We start from the raw sequence: 18,433 nt of genomic DNA on the forward strand, positions 1-18,433 counted from the left end.
CGGTCAGGTGCTCTACCACTGAGCTATCGAGTTCGTCTCACGCCAAAGGCTTGGAATTATCATTTCATACTGGCGACTCTGTTATAGAGTACTGTCCATAGCGTCTGATCTAGTCAGCACTGCTTATGGGTGTGAAGAAACTTTACAAATGTAATCTTCATCTTACGGTGTTCGATGACGTATATACGTCCGTTGATGTGACATATTAATGAATTTAAATACTATTATAGTCACAATCATGCCATGGTATGAAAGAAAAATTTCACAACCTCGAGCGGGAATCGAACCTGCCACTTCCTGTTTTCCGGTCAGGTGCTCTACCACTGAGCTATCGAGTTCGTCTCATGCCAAAGGCTTGGAATTATCCTTTCATACTGGCGACTCTGTTATAGAGTACTGTCCATAGCGTCTGATCTAGTCAGCACTGCTAATGGGTGTGAAGAAACTTTACAAATGTAATCTTCATCTTACGATCTTTGATGACGTATATACGTCCGTTGATGTGACATATTATTAACTTAACAGTTCAATAGATCACATAACAAAACAAGCAAAATACATTATATTAAAAACTTTTTAATGGCAATTTCAAAATTTTACATGTAAAGCAACCCTTTGAAATATATTTTAACTGTAAAATAATTATAAAAAGTAATTTTAATCAACTTGTTTGTCTCCTAATCTGATACTTTCACATTAAACAAGTTGTTGTTGCTGTTGTTTTCCACAGGCTGGATTCACTTGCTTCGTTATACACTGACAATCCCCATCTCCCCTCCTAAAAAAACTGTAGAGATATTAATATTAACAATATAACGGCTCATTTAACTATTTTTTTTTCATCTATTTATGTATATATTTTTCTGTTAAGAGTAGTATCACAGTTTAGTATATACAGTTGCGAAGCTTGGGATGATTTTTTGCATTTCTCGCAATAGTTGCTAGCCGCTTGGAGCACTGTGAGTACTAGGAACAATAGACTGTCACTGCCATTGTGATCTAATACAGGCCATAAGGCAAACCATGTGACTCGCTTAACCCGATCATGAAGGGTGGCTTTTAAGTCATATAAATTAGTTTGAATGCATAAAGAATAACATATATTTCTCTAAAATGTAGTGTAATTGCAATAATAAAATTTAAAACAATGATTATGAGACTCTTCAGAAATATTTCACTTGCGAGTTAAGGTGAAATATTATTTTTGGTGTGAAAATTACGTTGTTCGTATGTGTAATATCTCCCTTTATTTGAATTAAATATTGCGAAATTCTTGTACATTCAGTTATGCAAGATTCAATAGTTTTCAGTTGCACTGCACGGATATTTAGATATGTTGAAAATATAGGTTATGTTTACTATACCATTACTTCAATATTCGCAATTATACATTATAATTAAGCATAATGTCATGTATGATATGGTGCACATTCAATTTGTCTGTATTTTAATACTACAATTGAGTACGTACCTGTACTGAATTATTGTATTTATCTACTTCCTAAGAGACGAAGTAACACAATCGTATGTACACTAATTTTATAGGAGTGGTATGGCAAATTTTCTACAATTAAGGAAGGTAGATGTGCTAAATTAAAATCACAACATAAATTCTGTTTTATTAAACCTCAAAATACCTTCCATTCTAAATTTAAAATGTTGATGAGAATAGATTATGTTAACATGAAAAATTCTCTTCACAATAAAATAACACAGTTTTGTAATTATTTCTGCAACAAATTATGCAATAAGAAGTAAACGGAACTTATGGACACATTACACTAAATAAAACTTAGTAATGATACGCAATAAAGTTATAATATAATATTTCACTGAGCTCCATACACTGAAATAGAAAACCTGAACATACATTATCGTCTGCTCGGGAAAGGGTCTGTGCTGAGGCAATAGTAGCAATCCTGGTGGTCAGCGACTATCTATGTTTGCATATTTATTAAGTATTGAGCTTTGCAACTGTATATAGTAAACTGTGGTAGTATCTTCTTCTTCCTCTTGAGGGATTTTCAATATCAAAAGTTGGTTTATGCTTTTCCAACCCTCCCAAGTATCCATTCCAGACGATTTGTGCAATAAATACTGTTCTTCCAGCAATAAATTTTATGGCTTACTAATGATTTCATTATTAATACTGGCTATGTATCGTGTTACTATTTGGTAGAACTGAAATATTTTATAAGAACGAAATCGTCAGCAACCAAGTCACAAACTTCATTGCTGGATGGACAACGTTTGGGATAAATACTGAAGAGAAGAGGGGTGATCCTGTGACATGAAAATCCCTCAGGAGGGAAAACAAATACTGTTGTTAACAGCAAAATATATCGAAACATTGGGAAAGTAATTAAATTAGACATTATCTTGGTTTATATTGACATTTTACATAGTGCTGCGTTTTTTGCCAGTTAGTGTATAATCCTGGTAGATCTAGCCTTTTAGGCATCATAAGTCAACACTAAAGATATCTTCCTGTGTAATGTTATATGCATCATACATGCACAATCTCCCTTCGGGAAATTTATACTGACTTAATATCACTGTCAGTGTTAGGCCCTTAGTATAACAAGGTTTATCATTCTTCTTGCGATGAACTTCAGATCTGCAGTGTTTTAAGAAATTTTTATTTGAAAAGGCTATCAATATCAGTGGTTCCCAATAATACATATATTTTCTATGGGAGGGAAGGGAAATCTCTCCAATGGACACCACTTTATAGTTCTAGTTTGTTATGAAATAGTACTCAGCCATGTCAGTTGTCACAGATGTTACATCTATACTAATAATAAATCTGTAGCCAAAATTTTTCTGGTAATTTTCGATTTTCCAAAAATAATTGGTGTTAACATATATAATTAACCACTCTGAAACCGAAAATCGCTTTTTTGAAATTTTTGTTTGTATGTATGTCTGTCTGTCTGTCTGTATGTTACCTTTTCACGCGATAATGGCTGAACCAATTTCGATGAAAATTGGAATATAAATTAAGTTCGTTGTAACTTAGATTTTAGGCTATATGGCATTCAAAATACGTTATTTAAAAGGGGGGTTATAAGGAGGCCTGAATTAAATAAATCGAAATATCTCGCTTATTATTGATTTTTGTGAAAAATGTTAGATAACAAAAGTTTCTTTAAAAATGATTTCTGATAAGTTTCATTCTTTGAAAAATTTTGATAGGACTGATATTTAATGAGATAAATGAGTTTTAAAATTAAAATAACTGCCATCTAAGGCGGTGTATTGAAATAAAAAACAAATGACTTCGTCTATAAGGGGCCTTGGACACAACAATCGAAAGCTATGAAACATAGCCTACAGACAATGTTTCTGTATTTGTATGAAGTAATATCGGAAGCTAAATTAACCGATTTGTACAATTAATTATTATTTCATCATTGGAAAGTGTAGTTTCTCTGGATGGACATAATGCTATAATGTTATTACAGTAACTTGTGAGTGAATTGAGGACAGGTAAGATTAAAGTAGCTTCTTATGCACAGAAAACTTGATAGGTTATTCTGTATATTCATTTCCTGTATTTCTTAAAATAATATTTATGAACATATTCATTTTTATCTCAGAGAATTAACGAACAACGAGAATGTATTGATTTAGTATGCAGTAATAGTACGTTAGCTTAGCAATCCATTATTGTATAATTGAAATTTTAACTATGCTCAATTGAATCGTGTTAAAATACATAAAATATATATGCAATAAATGGAATGCAAAAAAATTGGGTAATGAGCCAAGCAGATTATGTTGCGCTGTTGTAAAAGCTGTTCCTCCTGAGATTCAAGAGCTCCCACAACAAATTAAAAACTTTCTAATTCGAGTACATTCGTTATCAACACACTTTTTACATAATATAATATAATATAATATAATATAAACATAATAATAAATCTGTACCCAAAATTTTTCTGTTAATTTTCGCTTTTCCAAAAATAATTGGTAATAACAATTAAGAAACATGTTAAAGGAACTGCCATTGCACCAAAAGAGTGGTCTCTGGATCAAAATGATCGCATTTTAATATTTTAAATACAATTTAAATTAAGTAACATATTAAACGATTTATCCTTCTATCAAGCACGAATGTTCCCTGGATCAAATGTCCTATTTTAATTATGTAATTACTTTATATTTATTTCTAACGGGTGCAGCGGAGCGCACAGGTACAGTTAGTTTTTACTATTTTCAGACTCTATATAATGAAAATTAAATTACTTTTGTCAACTTTTATTACTAGAATCAATTTACAAACCCTCCATATGAAGCACTAAACTGTAGTTTGTGACGTATTTTCTTTACATGACACCTAGATAAATTATTTCCAATAAGACTTTATAAATGGTGGACTGAAACTATTCACACAGGAAGAAGCCAGCTCAGTATTTGCCACGTAGAATCTTTCCATCACAAGTTAAGTGAATATTTTACAACTTAGGTCTAATTTAATTTTTAATGGCTCGTACATTTAAAAACTGGTTCTTGAACAGTTTAGTTAATTATATGGACGAAGGCAGCACAAATCATAAGTAACAAGAAGTTGTTGTTGTTGTCTAGTGCCTTGCATTTGGCAATGAAGCCATTAGCAGTCGTGCTTTCCAATACTTTTGAACTGTAGTTTCTTCTGATCTTAATGCTTCACAGGTCTTCAAGTGGTCTTCATTCATTTTTGCTGGATCGTTACACAGGACACATATGGGTGAAGCTGAGATACCTATTCTGTAGAGATGACTTGCTAGACAGTCATGATTTGTCAATAGTCTGAAGGCTGCAACTGCTGTTTTCCTTGGTCTCTGGGGGATTATATCTGGGTTGGAAAGTACTGTAATCCATTTTTTTGTCTTTAGCATTTGATTCTATTTCTTGTAGGTATGAATGAGAAAATTTTGTAGTGATCAAGCGTTTTATTGAGGAATATGAGAAATTAAATTTAGATTTTTGTTTTATTGTTGTGCCTTTCTTTGCAAGTGTGTCTGCAGTTTCATTCCCCATGACTCCACAGTGTGCTGGAATCCATTGGAGACGGACAATCTTATTAACTTTTTGGAGTTGTGTTAGCATTTTGTAGCATTCTCTTATTTTTGTTGACTTCTTTGTAGCATTTGAACATATTCCCTGAATTGCAGCTTTAGAATCTGAAAGAATTACTGTCTTGTTATATTTATTTAAGGGAAGATTTAATAATTGTCGGAGAGCAATGTGTATAGCCTCTATTTCACCATCATAATTTGTTGTGTAACAAGAAGTATCAAGCCACAATAAATGAAATTTCAAACACACCGTCCACAAAAAAAGATGATGAGACTCTCCTAACTGTTCCACTAGATTAAATAAATATGTTTCTGTTACTACATAAAAATATATTATTAATTTCGAATACAGGCACATGCACGATCTTCCTACCTAAAAAACTACAGCAAGAAGAATGAAACCAACACAAAAGCTGAGTTTTTAATGAGATAGTCTCCAGTAAGTTGGCAGAGACACTGCTTCTACATTGGTTAAGGCCCATCATTTAGTGAATGTCAGAAATTTAATTTCATCTCTGGATTACATTCTATGTCATACAAAGGTTCTGATTGAGAAAGATGGAAGAAATGATCCTCAAATTAGAACAATCAAAATAAATAATGTTAAAATTAAGAAATAATTAGGGAACCACTGATAATGAGCACGGAAATAAAAGTTTTCTTAATTATGAATAGTATAACCCATCACACAAACATAAAATACCATAATTAGACTGTTTATTCATAAAACGTAATCAGGAGAAACTAAAATAACTTAAGTACAAAACAATGACAACTACTACTATAATTAGTGAAAATTTTCAGGTAACTGTGTCACAAAATTAATGAAAAAACTACAAATATATAGTACTAGAGTACTGACACAAAACACACTTCAATTTACATTACTTTGGTAACATATTATAAATTTTATGCTTAGAGATGACGTATCAGGTTAGCCGAACGTTTAAAGAATAGCTTTTATGTGCTTTTCTAAGATGATCATACAACTACAGAACTGCAACTTTAATTGCTTGAGAAAATACTACAGTATAACATGTTTGGCACCAACATTGTGAGTGTATGTGAGTCTGTGAGGATACACCAGTACCCGTACAATTACACAAATTCTCATAATTTATTGATTACTTTTGCATTATATCTTGTGATAGCTAATACCAACGTGTTAAATGTCTTTCAAACAAAATGTTTTATGAAGAAGCTGACTGCATAAAAATGTAGTACCAATGCTGCTTTGGACATGTGTTAATGCTTACAAAACAACAAGGATATTGTCATCTACAATCAACAGCCATACTGATGTCACGTGAAAATTTTGTGGTAGTAATATACACATGTAATAAAAAAAGGAATAATAATTATACTCGAGTATAGAACAAGAGATTAAGGTACTAACAGCGCAATAAATATGTCTATATTATAAACCTATATCAGCAAGAGTGGTAGAAACGACTGAAAAGTAGAGTTTGCGCTCTGATGAAAGTAGGTGTACCAATTCTGCTTGGAATCCACAGAATGAATTCTGTTTCCTGTTCCTTAAATAGAGATGCAAATTATTCTGATTTAACAAACAGAATTATCTTCTGTCGAATTATAATAACCGTTTGCTTGTACAATCTCAGATCATATAGAGAAGAAGTACCTAATGGATGATATAAATAAAGAATACGAGAAAGATTGCAACGTATTCAAACATACAATCTCATCAAGAATTTCAGTCTACTTGGATGCCCTTAAACTTTATCAGCATATAGTATGACTGTTATCTATGAAAAGATTAGTATACCATAACACGCAACAATGTTTGGGACTGTTACGAATTTTGAATGGATATTCTAACTTTTTCAAAACTAATCTCTTGTAATTACAAGTAAATAATTATTGCAAAATTCTACTTCACTACTCATTTGTTTTTGTTTTTTTTTTTCTTTTGTTTGGTCGTTTTTTCAACAAAAGAATCAATGTCAAAAAGGAAGAAACTTTTGTGGAGATTAAGTAATGCAACTATAAAAAAGGCATTAGTGCTCAAAACTTATTTTTGTTCTCATCTTACTTGATCGCAACATGTGATGCAACTTCTAATTCAAATGTAGAATATTCTTCCAAATGATACTATGAGTTTATCCGTTAAAAATAATAAATAAAGATGCTGTTATTGTCATTTAACTAATATGTGACATAAAAAGCAATTTAAGTCTTATAGTACTATAAATATAAGATAATGCAAGTATTTACAACAGTAAAAAGAATAACAAATAAAAATTACTTAAATTAACCAAAGTTGTTTATACTATCTTCTTGAATGTCTACATTAATAGGTACCAAGAATACTTTAATTTTGAATGTGATGAGTGGACCTCAAAGGCAGGGGTTGGAAAGTGATCCCTTTCTAAACAATTCCGCTTGTGATATAGACTTACATTATGGACTGGAAAGGTGACAGCTGACAAGGTTAAAGGTAACTCTCCAAACTGCAAATGACAATATCCAATACTACAATCAGCTTCTTTTCTTTGAGCATTTAATTATAACCCTCAAAATTACAAACTAAATTTATCAAATTACAGACGTCGTACAATATATTAAAACTAAATTTATTATACGTTTCTCTGTGATAGGAGAAAAATGGATCTTCCAACCCCTGTTATCTACAACTCTGTTCTTAGAATATTTGTTCACCATACAGACAAAAAGATCTTAAAATAGAGAATAACATTTCTTTTCTAATATTGAGAAGTCTCTTTTTCCTTCAACTATTAATTATATAACAAGGAACTGCTACAAGATTTGTTTTAATTCTAATCAGTGAAATTATTGGCATTGTTACCATAATAAACTTCACACATTCTCATGAGAAGCTATCTTGCTCGTCATAGTAGTAATCAGGGTCCCAAGTGTCTTCTTCAAACAACTCAGCTGCAGATGAATAAGAATTTCCAGGTTCTATTGAAGACACATTAGCTTTATCGTCTCCTATTATTTGCAACTGGTTTGTACAGTCTACCAGTTCCTCTTCTTCTTGTGAATGCGTAACTTTTCCGGGTATCACTTTAGCCGGTGATGGAACTGAGGCATGCTCAGTAACTGCAGAACCTTCTATTTTCACTTGCTTCACATCTGAAGCATGGAATAAAGAAAAATGTATTCAGACATTCTGCGTTTCCAATATAAATATTCAGATAATAATTTCTTCCATGTTCATCAATATAATTTCTCTCATTTCACAGTTTTCTGTCACTGTATCACATTACAGCAATTTGAATTATTGAAGACATTGAAAATATATGCACACAGTTCTATATTTATTCATAAAGCATTTCGTAAATAACGCAAAAACAATATACATAAGATCAGAGAAATTCAGTAGAATTTAATCTAACAAGCAAACGTTCTGACGGGGGCAGATAAAAAAGTTAAATTTTTTTCTTCCACCATGTTAACAATGTCAAAAGTAGTACTTATACAAATTTTGGCCACTTGACCGCAATTACAAGGGCCGTAAAAAAATAAGTTCGCCAGGGGCTGCTAACAGAAAAAAAAACACAATTTCATTGGACAAATTTATTAGAAGATACACAGCAATTGTTGAGCTATTTTTCAACATACTTTCCATTGGAATTGAGACATTTCTCATATCATGGGATCGACAGAGAGAGGTGCAGGTGCAGTCAAACGCTGGTTCCGATCTGAGGCGGCTGACTTCTACGACACAAAAATTGATCCTGTGGTATGACAAATGTCTCAATTCCAGTGGGGGATAAGTTGACAAATAGCGCAACAATTGCTGTATGTTTCAATAAATATTTCTATGTAATTATGGTTTTTTCTATAAACGGCCCCAGGGAAAATCACTTTCTGGACGGCCTCGTAATTGCGGTCGAGTGGCCAAAATTTGTATAAACACTTCTTTTGACATTATTAATATGGTGGAAGAAAAAAATTTAACTTTTTTATCTGACCCCATCAGAACGTTTGCTTGTAAGTTTAATTATTGTGAGACTACATATCCCCTTAAGAGATTTGCATTTTCCATGCATAAAATTACGTTTTTAACACATTTCGCACATATCATTAATACCAAAAAAATCATACCCCTAGACATTACATTACTCTGAGATTATCGTGATTTATTGCTACACCTAATATTTATTCATATTAACATCTTCAACCTTATCAGCATATTTGCCTTCTGTCAATAAGAAATTCTGCTAAAACATAAATTCACAGAACTTTGTACACTAATTATAGTAGTGGTTAATAATTAAAATGTGTGCAAACAAAAATACTATAATTCCGTGAAATAAAATAATTATAATGTCATTTAATAGTGTTTTACATTAATTTAAGTAAAATCAAGGTTTAATTTAATGTCAATAATATATTGAAATTAAAATTATATTTTAACTCTTAAAAAGTTCTTCATACACAACATGATATATTAATTTCCATTATGTACTTAAAAATTACTGATAACTATAAAACTAACACAGTTCAGTATACTGAACGTCTTTTTTTCTCTTCATATTTTGTCTTTTTTTTTAAATACTTCTTTTACGCATTTCTGTATAATATATTCGTGTCTAAATTATCGTTTCTCCTGTTCTTCTCTTATCCTATTTTTGAAAGTTATGTCAGCAGAAATGTGTTCTCCGTTTTATTTTCTTAGCTGGTCAAGTGTTTGAATTATTACTCTCCACACTGCTTCTAAAATGTTTATACCAGTACCCTACAGTCTTGAACAATTACCTATGTATGTACAGTATGTAATATCATGGCGACATAAAACAGTGCAGCATTGCTTAAACTATCTACTTAACTTCAGTTCTTTTGCTTACCATGACCTGTGTGTTGACCATGCAAATCTTCTTCTGTCTCAAAATTTTCAACAGTAGTAAGGCTGCCAAGTGAGTTGGAACTGCCTACAGTTCGGTCATCTGCATTGGAATCTTCTTCATTGTTAGAAAGAACGGCTGAAGATGATTCTGTGATAGGGAATCTATTCGAGAGTGAATCGTTAGCTGAATCACATCTATATTCAGCATAATATACAGGGGGATGTGCTTCTTGAGGATCTGGAAAGCAAAATATATTCGTAATTATTGTAATATTTAAGGTTTCTGAAAAATAGGACACACTTGCCAAATATAGGCAAGCACACATATCACCTTTCTGAGACTGTGCGTATTTGTGGACTGATAGTAGTTGCAAATTCTGCAATGTTAAGATACGATCACACGTCGCTACTTTTGCAGCAATGCAGTACAAAAAACTGCGCAACTCTTGTACTGCGACGTGTGAACAACGATGCAACCCGAAAAGTAGCGGCTGCCGAACCTGCTGCCCGCTACTTTTCCATGCTGCGCGCAACTTAAAAGTTGCGACATGTGAACAGGGTTCTCATGGTTGCAGCCGCAGCATTTTTGATATCAGTTTTGTTGAAACTTTTGTGCGGTTGCAACCAGTGTTACCACCCAAATGTATCAATGATACTTTTATTGTTTGGATATATTTTAATGTTAAATGTGATGAAAATAAATTATTTGTAACAGTTATTAAATACACAACACAGTCTGAGCATAATTGGTGACGATATAATTCATTTTTTAAATTTTCCGTAGCGTAGTTCCAAATAGGAGGGTTGCCAACATTGATTACGTGAATATACTGTTGGTTATAATTTAAGTATATAGGTGTTTTTAAAAGCTTTATAGTAAAAATAATGTCAATTTCTGAATACTAGATATGACAGAAAAGCAAATAATAGATAAGGAAGCTTTCGCATGAGTTTCTTAATAATGCGAACATAACCACAAAACGTATATTGAGAAGTCAACAGAGATGGAAACCTGCAGCATGACTGCGGCAGCAAAAGTAGCGCCTTGCGTGTGAACAGACTCGCAACCTCCAGTTGCAACTTTTGCAGCACTTGGGTTGCGCAGCACGAAAAGTAGCGTGCAGCACGCTACTTTTGGCTTACGTGTGAACACAACACGCAACTTTTGCAGCTGCAGTATAAAAGTAGCGCTGCAAAAGTAGCGACGTGTGACCGTACCTTTAGCAGTTGGCAATAAAACACAGATTCTTCAAGTATACAAAACATATTTATTTCAATGAATGAATGAATAAATAAATATATGGAACATTCTTCCTTACAATACATTTCTTGCAGTATCTACGAGGGCTGGAAAGAAATAAGTGGCAACACTGTTTTATCCCCACGAGGGAGTTTTGTTCGAGCTGCTGTTGGCAACACATGTAGAGGGTGGGTGGAGCTATACAACTGAGGTGGCGGCGCTAGTGTAGGTGATTCCCCGGTTCCTGATGCAGCTTCTTGGGTCGGGGAGATGATGGGTGGCGCCATTCATTTGATTGGCGCTTAAGTTCTGGCTCATAAGAGTGCGCCCATGTTGCGTCAAATGCAATGATTCTGTCCAGGAACGCGCGACCTTCCCGTCTGTAAGGTGCCAAATGATCACCGGCGAGGGCATATCTGTGCCATTTTTGAACATCTGTAAGGTGGTGCGGTACCCACCAGGATGCAATTTTTCGGTAACCAAGGACATTGTGCAACACATTCAACACGGTAGTGTGGGTTGTTCCTACTTGTTAGTCCACCTCCTGTACACATGCAGCAAAGATTGAATCAATTCAATGACTCGGTTTTCGATCCCATGTCGACCTCCACCTGCTTCCTGATGCACACTATCATGTCCTATACGAAAAGCTGCAACCCAACGTGCCACAGTCCGATACAGCAATGCCTCATTCCCACACGCTTCACCTAGTCCAGTGTGACATTGCCTGGTGTTATTTCCACAGGCCACTTCGATCTTTATCCAGGTACGTTGTTCTATCTTGGAAAACATCCCATTTCAGGCAGTGTGATTTGACAACCTGCATTCAACACACGCCACTCCTATCACTGCAGCACCTACACTAGTGCTGCCACCCGAGTTGTATAGCTCCACCGACCCTCTACATGTGTTGCCAATAGCAGCTCGAATAAAACTCCCTGCATGGGGATAAAACAGTGTTGCCACATTTCTTTCAAGCCCTTGTATTAAAAAATCACTTTTTTTTTTTAGTCAGATTACGAACTTTATTTGTACAGATCTTGCATTATATCTCCACCTCTGTGCAATGCGACAGTTAGCGGTAAGGAGAGAAACAAAAGTTTACGATGCTTTATAATGCTTCGACGCCCACGACCAAGAAAAGTCATCTAACCGTTTTTCGTCTTTCATTTCAAAATTAACGACTGTCAAGAGTGGACACTTCTTTACCAGTGCATATGACTGGCAGCACTTGGTGTAGAATTGTGAATTTCTTTTGTTGTGTTTTACCAAGCCAAAAACTTCGACCATTTGTTCTCGTGCAGCATTTCAATCTGAAGGTTTTTATGTGTTTGAAAAACAACGAAAGATACGGGTGTTTAATAGTTTTTGTAGAATATACCTTTAATATTTGCTACAGAACATGTTTCACTTCATCACTTTTCCATATTAAATATTAAATTCAATAACGCTACAATTTCATTGTCAAAAGTGCCAATGCATGTTGTGGAAAAATGGTACGTGATAGAAAAAATCTGAGCTCAGTTTTGGATTCAGCACCCCAAGAAACTATAAATGTAACATAAATCTTTAGAAAAGTTGTTGTTGTTGTTTTCTAATGCCAAGCGTTTGACAATAAAATCATTTGACCTCTTGCACTCCAATATTTTTCAAAGATATTATCATGGTCAGCCACTGAAGCACAGATTTTGAGGTGTTCCGAATCCATTTCTTGGTTTGAGTTGCACAGTGGGCAGTTAGGGGACTGATATATTCCAATTCTATGCAGGATCTTTAGAAAAGTGTTTATGACTATTTTGCAGGCCTGTGTTATTATTAGCAGACAAGAGAATGAAAAATTAATATGATGGGACGATATTTAAATACTATTAATTAATATTAGTATAATTATTAATGAAACTGGAGAACAATATAATATGAAAATTTCTCTAATAAAGACAAAAGTAATGGCATTTATAGGGTAGGAACCGATTAGAACAAAAATAGCTATAAATAACTGCTGCATAGAACAGGTAAGCCATTTTAATTATTTGGGAAGTGATGTTGGCTTTGATAGAGAATATGACGTGGATAATAAAATATGTAATTTTCAAAGAGTTTGTGGAACAATAAATAGAGCATTTAGAAACAAAATACGTAAAGAAACAAAATTAAAATTTTATAAAGTCATGGCTGTACCTACGCTGGCATACAGAAGAGAGACTTGGACATTAACCAAGAAGCAACAAAGCAAAATACAGACGAAAGAAATGAAATTTCTAAGAAATGTGAAGGGATGTACGAAGAGAGACTTATTAACAAATGAAAACATAAGAGAAGAGTTAGACATTTTTAATATACAGTAGCGTGCAAATTTATCCGAACACGACACATTTTTACATTTTCTGTCATTCTTTGCCTCACAGCTGCTCATACGGCTTTAATTGACATCTGTAGTACGTGTAATTCCATTGTTGAAGGTCTGTCATTATTTTTTTTATAATATGTGACATTTTGCCTGTCATTTTGTACTTATAAGCATTTCAGTTGTATTGAAGACTTAATACTGCAATCCTGTGTACATTCTGTCGTCTTCACAAATGGATACAAATCCACGAAAAAGGTCTAAAATTATAACATTAGCAGAGCATTCTTCTATGACACAGAGGCAAATTGCTGCAGAATGTCACATCGGTTTGGCTACTGTTAATTCGATCATAAAACGATACAGGGAGACTGGATCCATCACACCCCAGAAAAAAGGAAACTGTGGCCGGAAAAGGAAGACTTCACCTGCAGATGATTGTTTAATTGTCAGGAAAAGTAAATTAAATCCTAGACTAACTGCTGTCGACTTAACCCGCGAGTTAATGGCTATCACTGGGGCGAATATTCACGTCACAACAGTGCGGCGTAGGCTTTTGGAAGCTGGACGAAGGGCTCGTAAGCCTATTAAGAAGCAACTGCTAACCCCTGTTATGTGCAAGAAACGCTTAATGTGGGCAAAATTACATCAACACTGGACAGTGAATGACTGGAAGAATGTACTTTTTTCCGATGAGTCTCATTTCGAGGTCCACGGCCACCGTGTTTCTTACGTACAGAAAGGATCCGAAAAAGTAACAGCAGCTCATCTCCAACAAGCACCCAAATACCCCCCTAAAGTAATGTTTTGGGGTTGTTTTACACATGAAGGGCCTGGAGCATTAATACCTATCAAGGGAATGATGAATTCTGACAAATATATTCACTTATTGGAAACCAGAATCGTACCTCAGTTGCAAAAATCATTTCCGGATGGCAGAGGTGTGTTCCAACAAGACCTGGCACCATGCCATACGTCTCGAAAAACTACAGAATTCCTCAACAAGAAGAATATTCAGGTACTCCCCTGGCCAGGCAACTCACCCGACATCAACCCCATTGAGAACTTGTGGTCAATTTGGAAAAGAAGAATGCAAAAAATGGATTGTTCTACAAAGGAGAAGATGATTTCTGCCCTCATTGGTGCATGGTTACGCGATGAAGAAATGAAGAATATTTGTGGGAAATTAGTGGAATCCATGCCAAATCGTCTGAGAGCTGTTATTAGGAACAAGGGAGGCCACATAGATTACTGAGGTATGTCTTAGATCCTTTTTTTATCCCGTTTGAGTGTTTTTGTATAAGTAATTACGTTGTTCGGATTAATTTGCACGCTACTGTAAATGAAAGATTAAAAGATTTTAAACAAAATTGGAAAGAACATGTCGACAGAATGGTAGACTTACTAAACAAATAATGCAATATCATCCTAAAGGAAGAAGATCGGTGGGCAGACCTAGGAAACGATGGCTGGAGGATTTTGAAGACGGAACAGGCATTTGATTGCCTATACCATGAAGTGAAGAAGAAGAAGAAGAAGAAAGATAGGGAACTTCTCATTGTACTACTGTTAATATGAACTATTAACACTAATCTAGGACACATTTGTAGAGAAGAAACCCTTCTAACATTCAACTTTTAGTTAACTAGTAATATCAATAAACCGAAAACTAAGTGAAATGACTTACGGCAAGAAACAACATCTTGAAAGCAGTAGTTGGTCATGTCCACTTCCTGATTGATCCAGTGATGCCCAACTAGTTGTTGTACTTTGCAGCGTTCTAATGGATCCTTTGCAAGCATCCAGTGCAGCAACTCCATCAGCTCTGCATCATTGTAATTCAAGACTATTAAAATCTGCTACAGTGTAAGTGACAATCATATGTAATACCTTACTAAAAGCAACTTTACCCTCTGACACCTTGCACGGGGGATGAAGCTCAGCCCTCATGATCTCTTCGACATCGAAAAATGGATTCTCTCCAAATGTCATCACATAAAGTGTTACTCCTAAAGACCACATTTCCAACTCCGGACCTTCGTATCTGTTACAAATTTAAAAACAAAACACATATTTAGAAATTTCGATGTGTGCGAGAAATAGGAGCCACAATTTCTTACTATAGGAATTTTGAAGAAAATCTTACTTTTAAATTAATCTAAGCCTCTATGGGTAAAGCCACAGTATTTGTGTGTTACAGATGGGACATTTTGCAATACATGTCCTTGAATTGGAATATAATTTACAGTTTTTAAAAATACAAACTCACATATAATTCAACAGAATACTTTTCCTTACATTATACCAAAGTCAGGAATCCAAAATCTCATTTCAGTGCAAAAAAAAAAAAAAAAAAAACCCTGTTGCGTACGGGACAGTAGAAAATCAGCATTTATTAACTGGTTTATTTCCACTTCATTTTTTCTGAAATTACTTATAGTTAAATGTTTTTGGTACTCAGCATAACTTTACAATATATACTTAACATGTGCTATCAGATCAAAGATTTTCCTTTACATGTTCCAATCACAAAAATATAATTTCTGAGAAGTGTAAGTTACGTATGGGACACACTAGTATTAAGTTATTCTAGTCAACTTAACTGAACAATAATAACTACTACCTCTACTAGAAACATCAACAACCAAATTTCTTGATTTGCATATTAATAATACAATAAATTGGAAAAATCATATCAAAGAAATAACCCCCCAAACTTAGCTCAGCATGCTTCGCAATTAGGTCGTTACAACAATTTCTAAACAGCAGTATCTTAAAGACAATATATTTTGCCTATTTTCATTCCATCATGTCCTACGGAATAATATTTTGGGGAAATTCTGCAGATAGTAAAAATATATTCTTATTACAAAAAAGAGCCATTAGAATAATAGTTGGAGCAAAGGCTAGAGAATCATGTACATTATTTTTAAAAAAATTAGAGATTCTAACCTTAACAAATCAATACATATACTCTATAATAAATTTCCTCTTATGTAATAAAGAAAATTTTCCAACTAACTCAGCCATACATAGTATAAATACCCGCAGAAGGAATGATTTTCATACGCCTTCATCAAATTTATCATGCTTTCAAAGGGGAGTATGTTACATGTGATAAAAATGTTCAATAGTCTTCCTGAAGACATTAAGAATCATAGCCAAAACCCTGCATTATTTAAGGTAAAACTAAAAAATTACTTAATATCTCACACTTTCTATTTGTAGATGAATTATTGACATTTCACAGTACTGTGTAAATATTATAATACTATTAAATGGTAAACATATTATATTGTATAAAATATTATTGTTATTAAGGTATTAATTCTGTACATATTTCATATTTGCATTTTATATGTATTGCATTTATATCTAAACGTAAGAATTGGACATGTTCTTTATTCTATGCTATAAAGCAAATGTAAGAATATTATGGAACGAATCCATCCATCCATCCATCCACCCACCCACCCACCCACCCACCCACCGATCTATCCATCCATCCATCCATCCATCCATCCATCCATCCATCCATCCATCCATCCATCCATCCATCCATCGATCTATCTATCTATCTATCTATCTATCTATCTATCTATCTATCTATCTATCTATCTATCTATCTATCTATCTATCTATCTATCTATCTATCTATCTATCTATCTATCTATCTATCTAAAAGATTGTTTCAGAGTGTGCCTTACATACCAAATTTTGAATTTTGGATTCAATCATCTTAATTTCATCAGCTGGAAGTGCAAAAACAGGATAAAGAATCTGCGTTTATGGAAAAAAAAAATTGTAATACAGGGTAATCTATTTGGATATGGATACTCCTCACCACTAGGTCTGCATGATCTGTGAATAAGTATCACAGCAAACATAGCAAAAACCAATCATGCTGTGTTGCAACATGTCAGGCAGGAACTCGACTACAGGCTGAATGTGTGCTAAGTTACTAGGGAGGTGCACATTGCATACCTGTGATATAATGAAATGAAACAGAGTTTCTCTTTCAACAGCACCAATTTTATGTATTTGAATGCCAATAAACGTAACATTTGTTTATGTTCAGGAAAGTCGTTTAGCCTAGTCCTGTAATAATGTCACCACCACCACCACCACCACCACCACCACCATCATCATCATCATCATCATCACCATCACCACCACAAATTGTAGTCCTCTGGAGAACTGTTATTGCATACTAAAGTTTTCTTTCCATAGTTTTTGAGGATGTCCCAACCACCTTTTTCTTGTTGGATTATAATTCAGAATTGCCTTTGGTATTCTGTTGTTTGACATTAGATTTACATGTTGGAGCCAATTGGTTTGATACTGATGTATGTGAACCAGAACAGGTATCATTTGGGGCTCGTTCAAGACATCTTCATTTCTTTTTCTGTCCCTTTCCATATAATCTGCTGTACGGCACATGAATTTTATTTCACTGGCAGTAATGTGATTTTCATCATGTTTCCGAACAGTCCAAGCCTCACTGCCATAACATAGAACAGGTCTCGTCAAGGTTTTATAGAGGCAGAGGTGTGTATGTCTTTGGACTAATGATAGTTTCATAATGCTGTTGACTATACCCATACTTACTTACTTAATGGCTTTTAAGGAACTCAGAGGTTCATTGGCTGCCCTCACATAAGCCCGCCATTGGTCCCTAACCTGAGCAAGATTAATCCAGTCTCTACCAACATATCCCACCTCCCTCAGATCCATTTTAATATTATCTTCTCATCTACATCTCGGCCTCCCCAAAGGTCTTTTTCCCTCCGGCCTCCCAACTAACACTCTATATGCATTTCTGGATTCGCCCATATGTGCTACATGCCCTGCCCATCTCAAACGTCTGGATTTAATGTTCCTAATTATGTCAGGTGAAGAATACAATGCATGCAGTTCTGTGTTGTGTAACTTTTTCCATTCACCTGTAACTTCAT

The 18,433-nt window shown here is 34.3% G+C and overlaps 1 protein-coding gene across 3 annotated transcripts in view; it reads right to left on the reverse strand.

Moving 5' to 3' along the window:
- Positions 1-6,955: 6,955 nt before the first annotated feature.
- The window catches only part of Pask (PAS kinase), an 83,446-nt gene continuing 71,968 nt past the window's right edge, over positions 6,956-18,433 (reverse strand). For all 3 annotated transcript variants that reach the window (XM_069826786.1, XM_069826789.1, XM_069826788.1), the window contains 4 exons: positions 15,389-15,522; positions 15,166-15,303; positions 9,896-10,132; positions 6,956-8,177 (listed from right to left, as the gene is read on the reverse strand). In XM_069826786.1, coding sequence (XP_069682887.1) covers positions 7,909-8,177; positions 9,896-10,132; positions 15,166-15,303; positions 15,389-15,522 — 778 coding nt within the window. In that variant the 3' untranslated portion in view covers positions 6,956-7,908. The remainder of the gene's footprint in view (positions 8,178-9,895; positions 10,133-15,165; positions 15,304-15,388; positions 15,523-18,433) is intronic.

The sequence above is a fragment of the Periplaneta americana genome, chromosome 5 (genome assembly GCF_040183065.1).
Source record: "Periplaneta americana isolate PAMFEO1 chromosome 5, P.americana_PAMFEO1_priV1, whole genome shotgun sequence".
NCBI lineage: Eukaryota > Metazoa > Arthropoda > Insecta > Blattodea > Blattidae > Periplaneta > Periplaneta americana.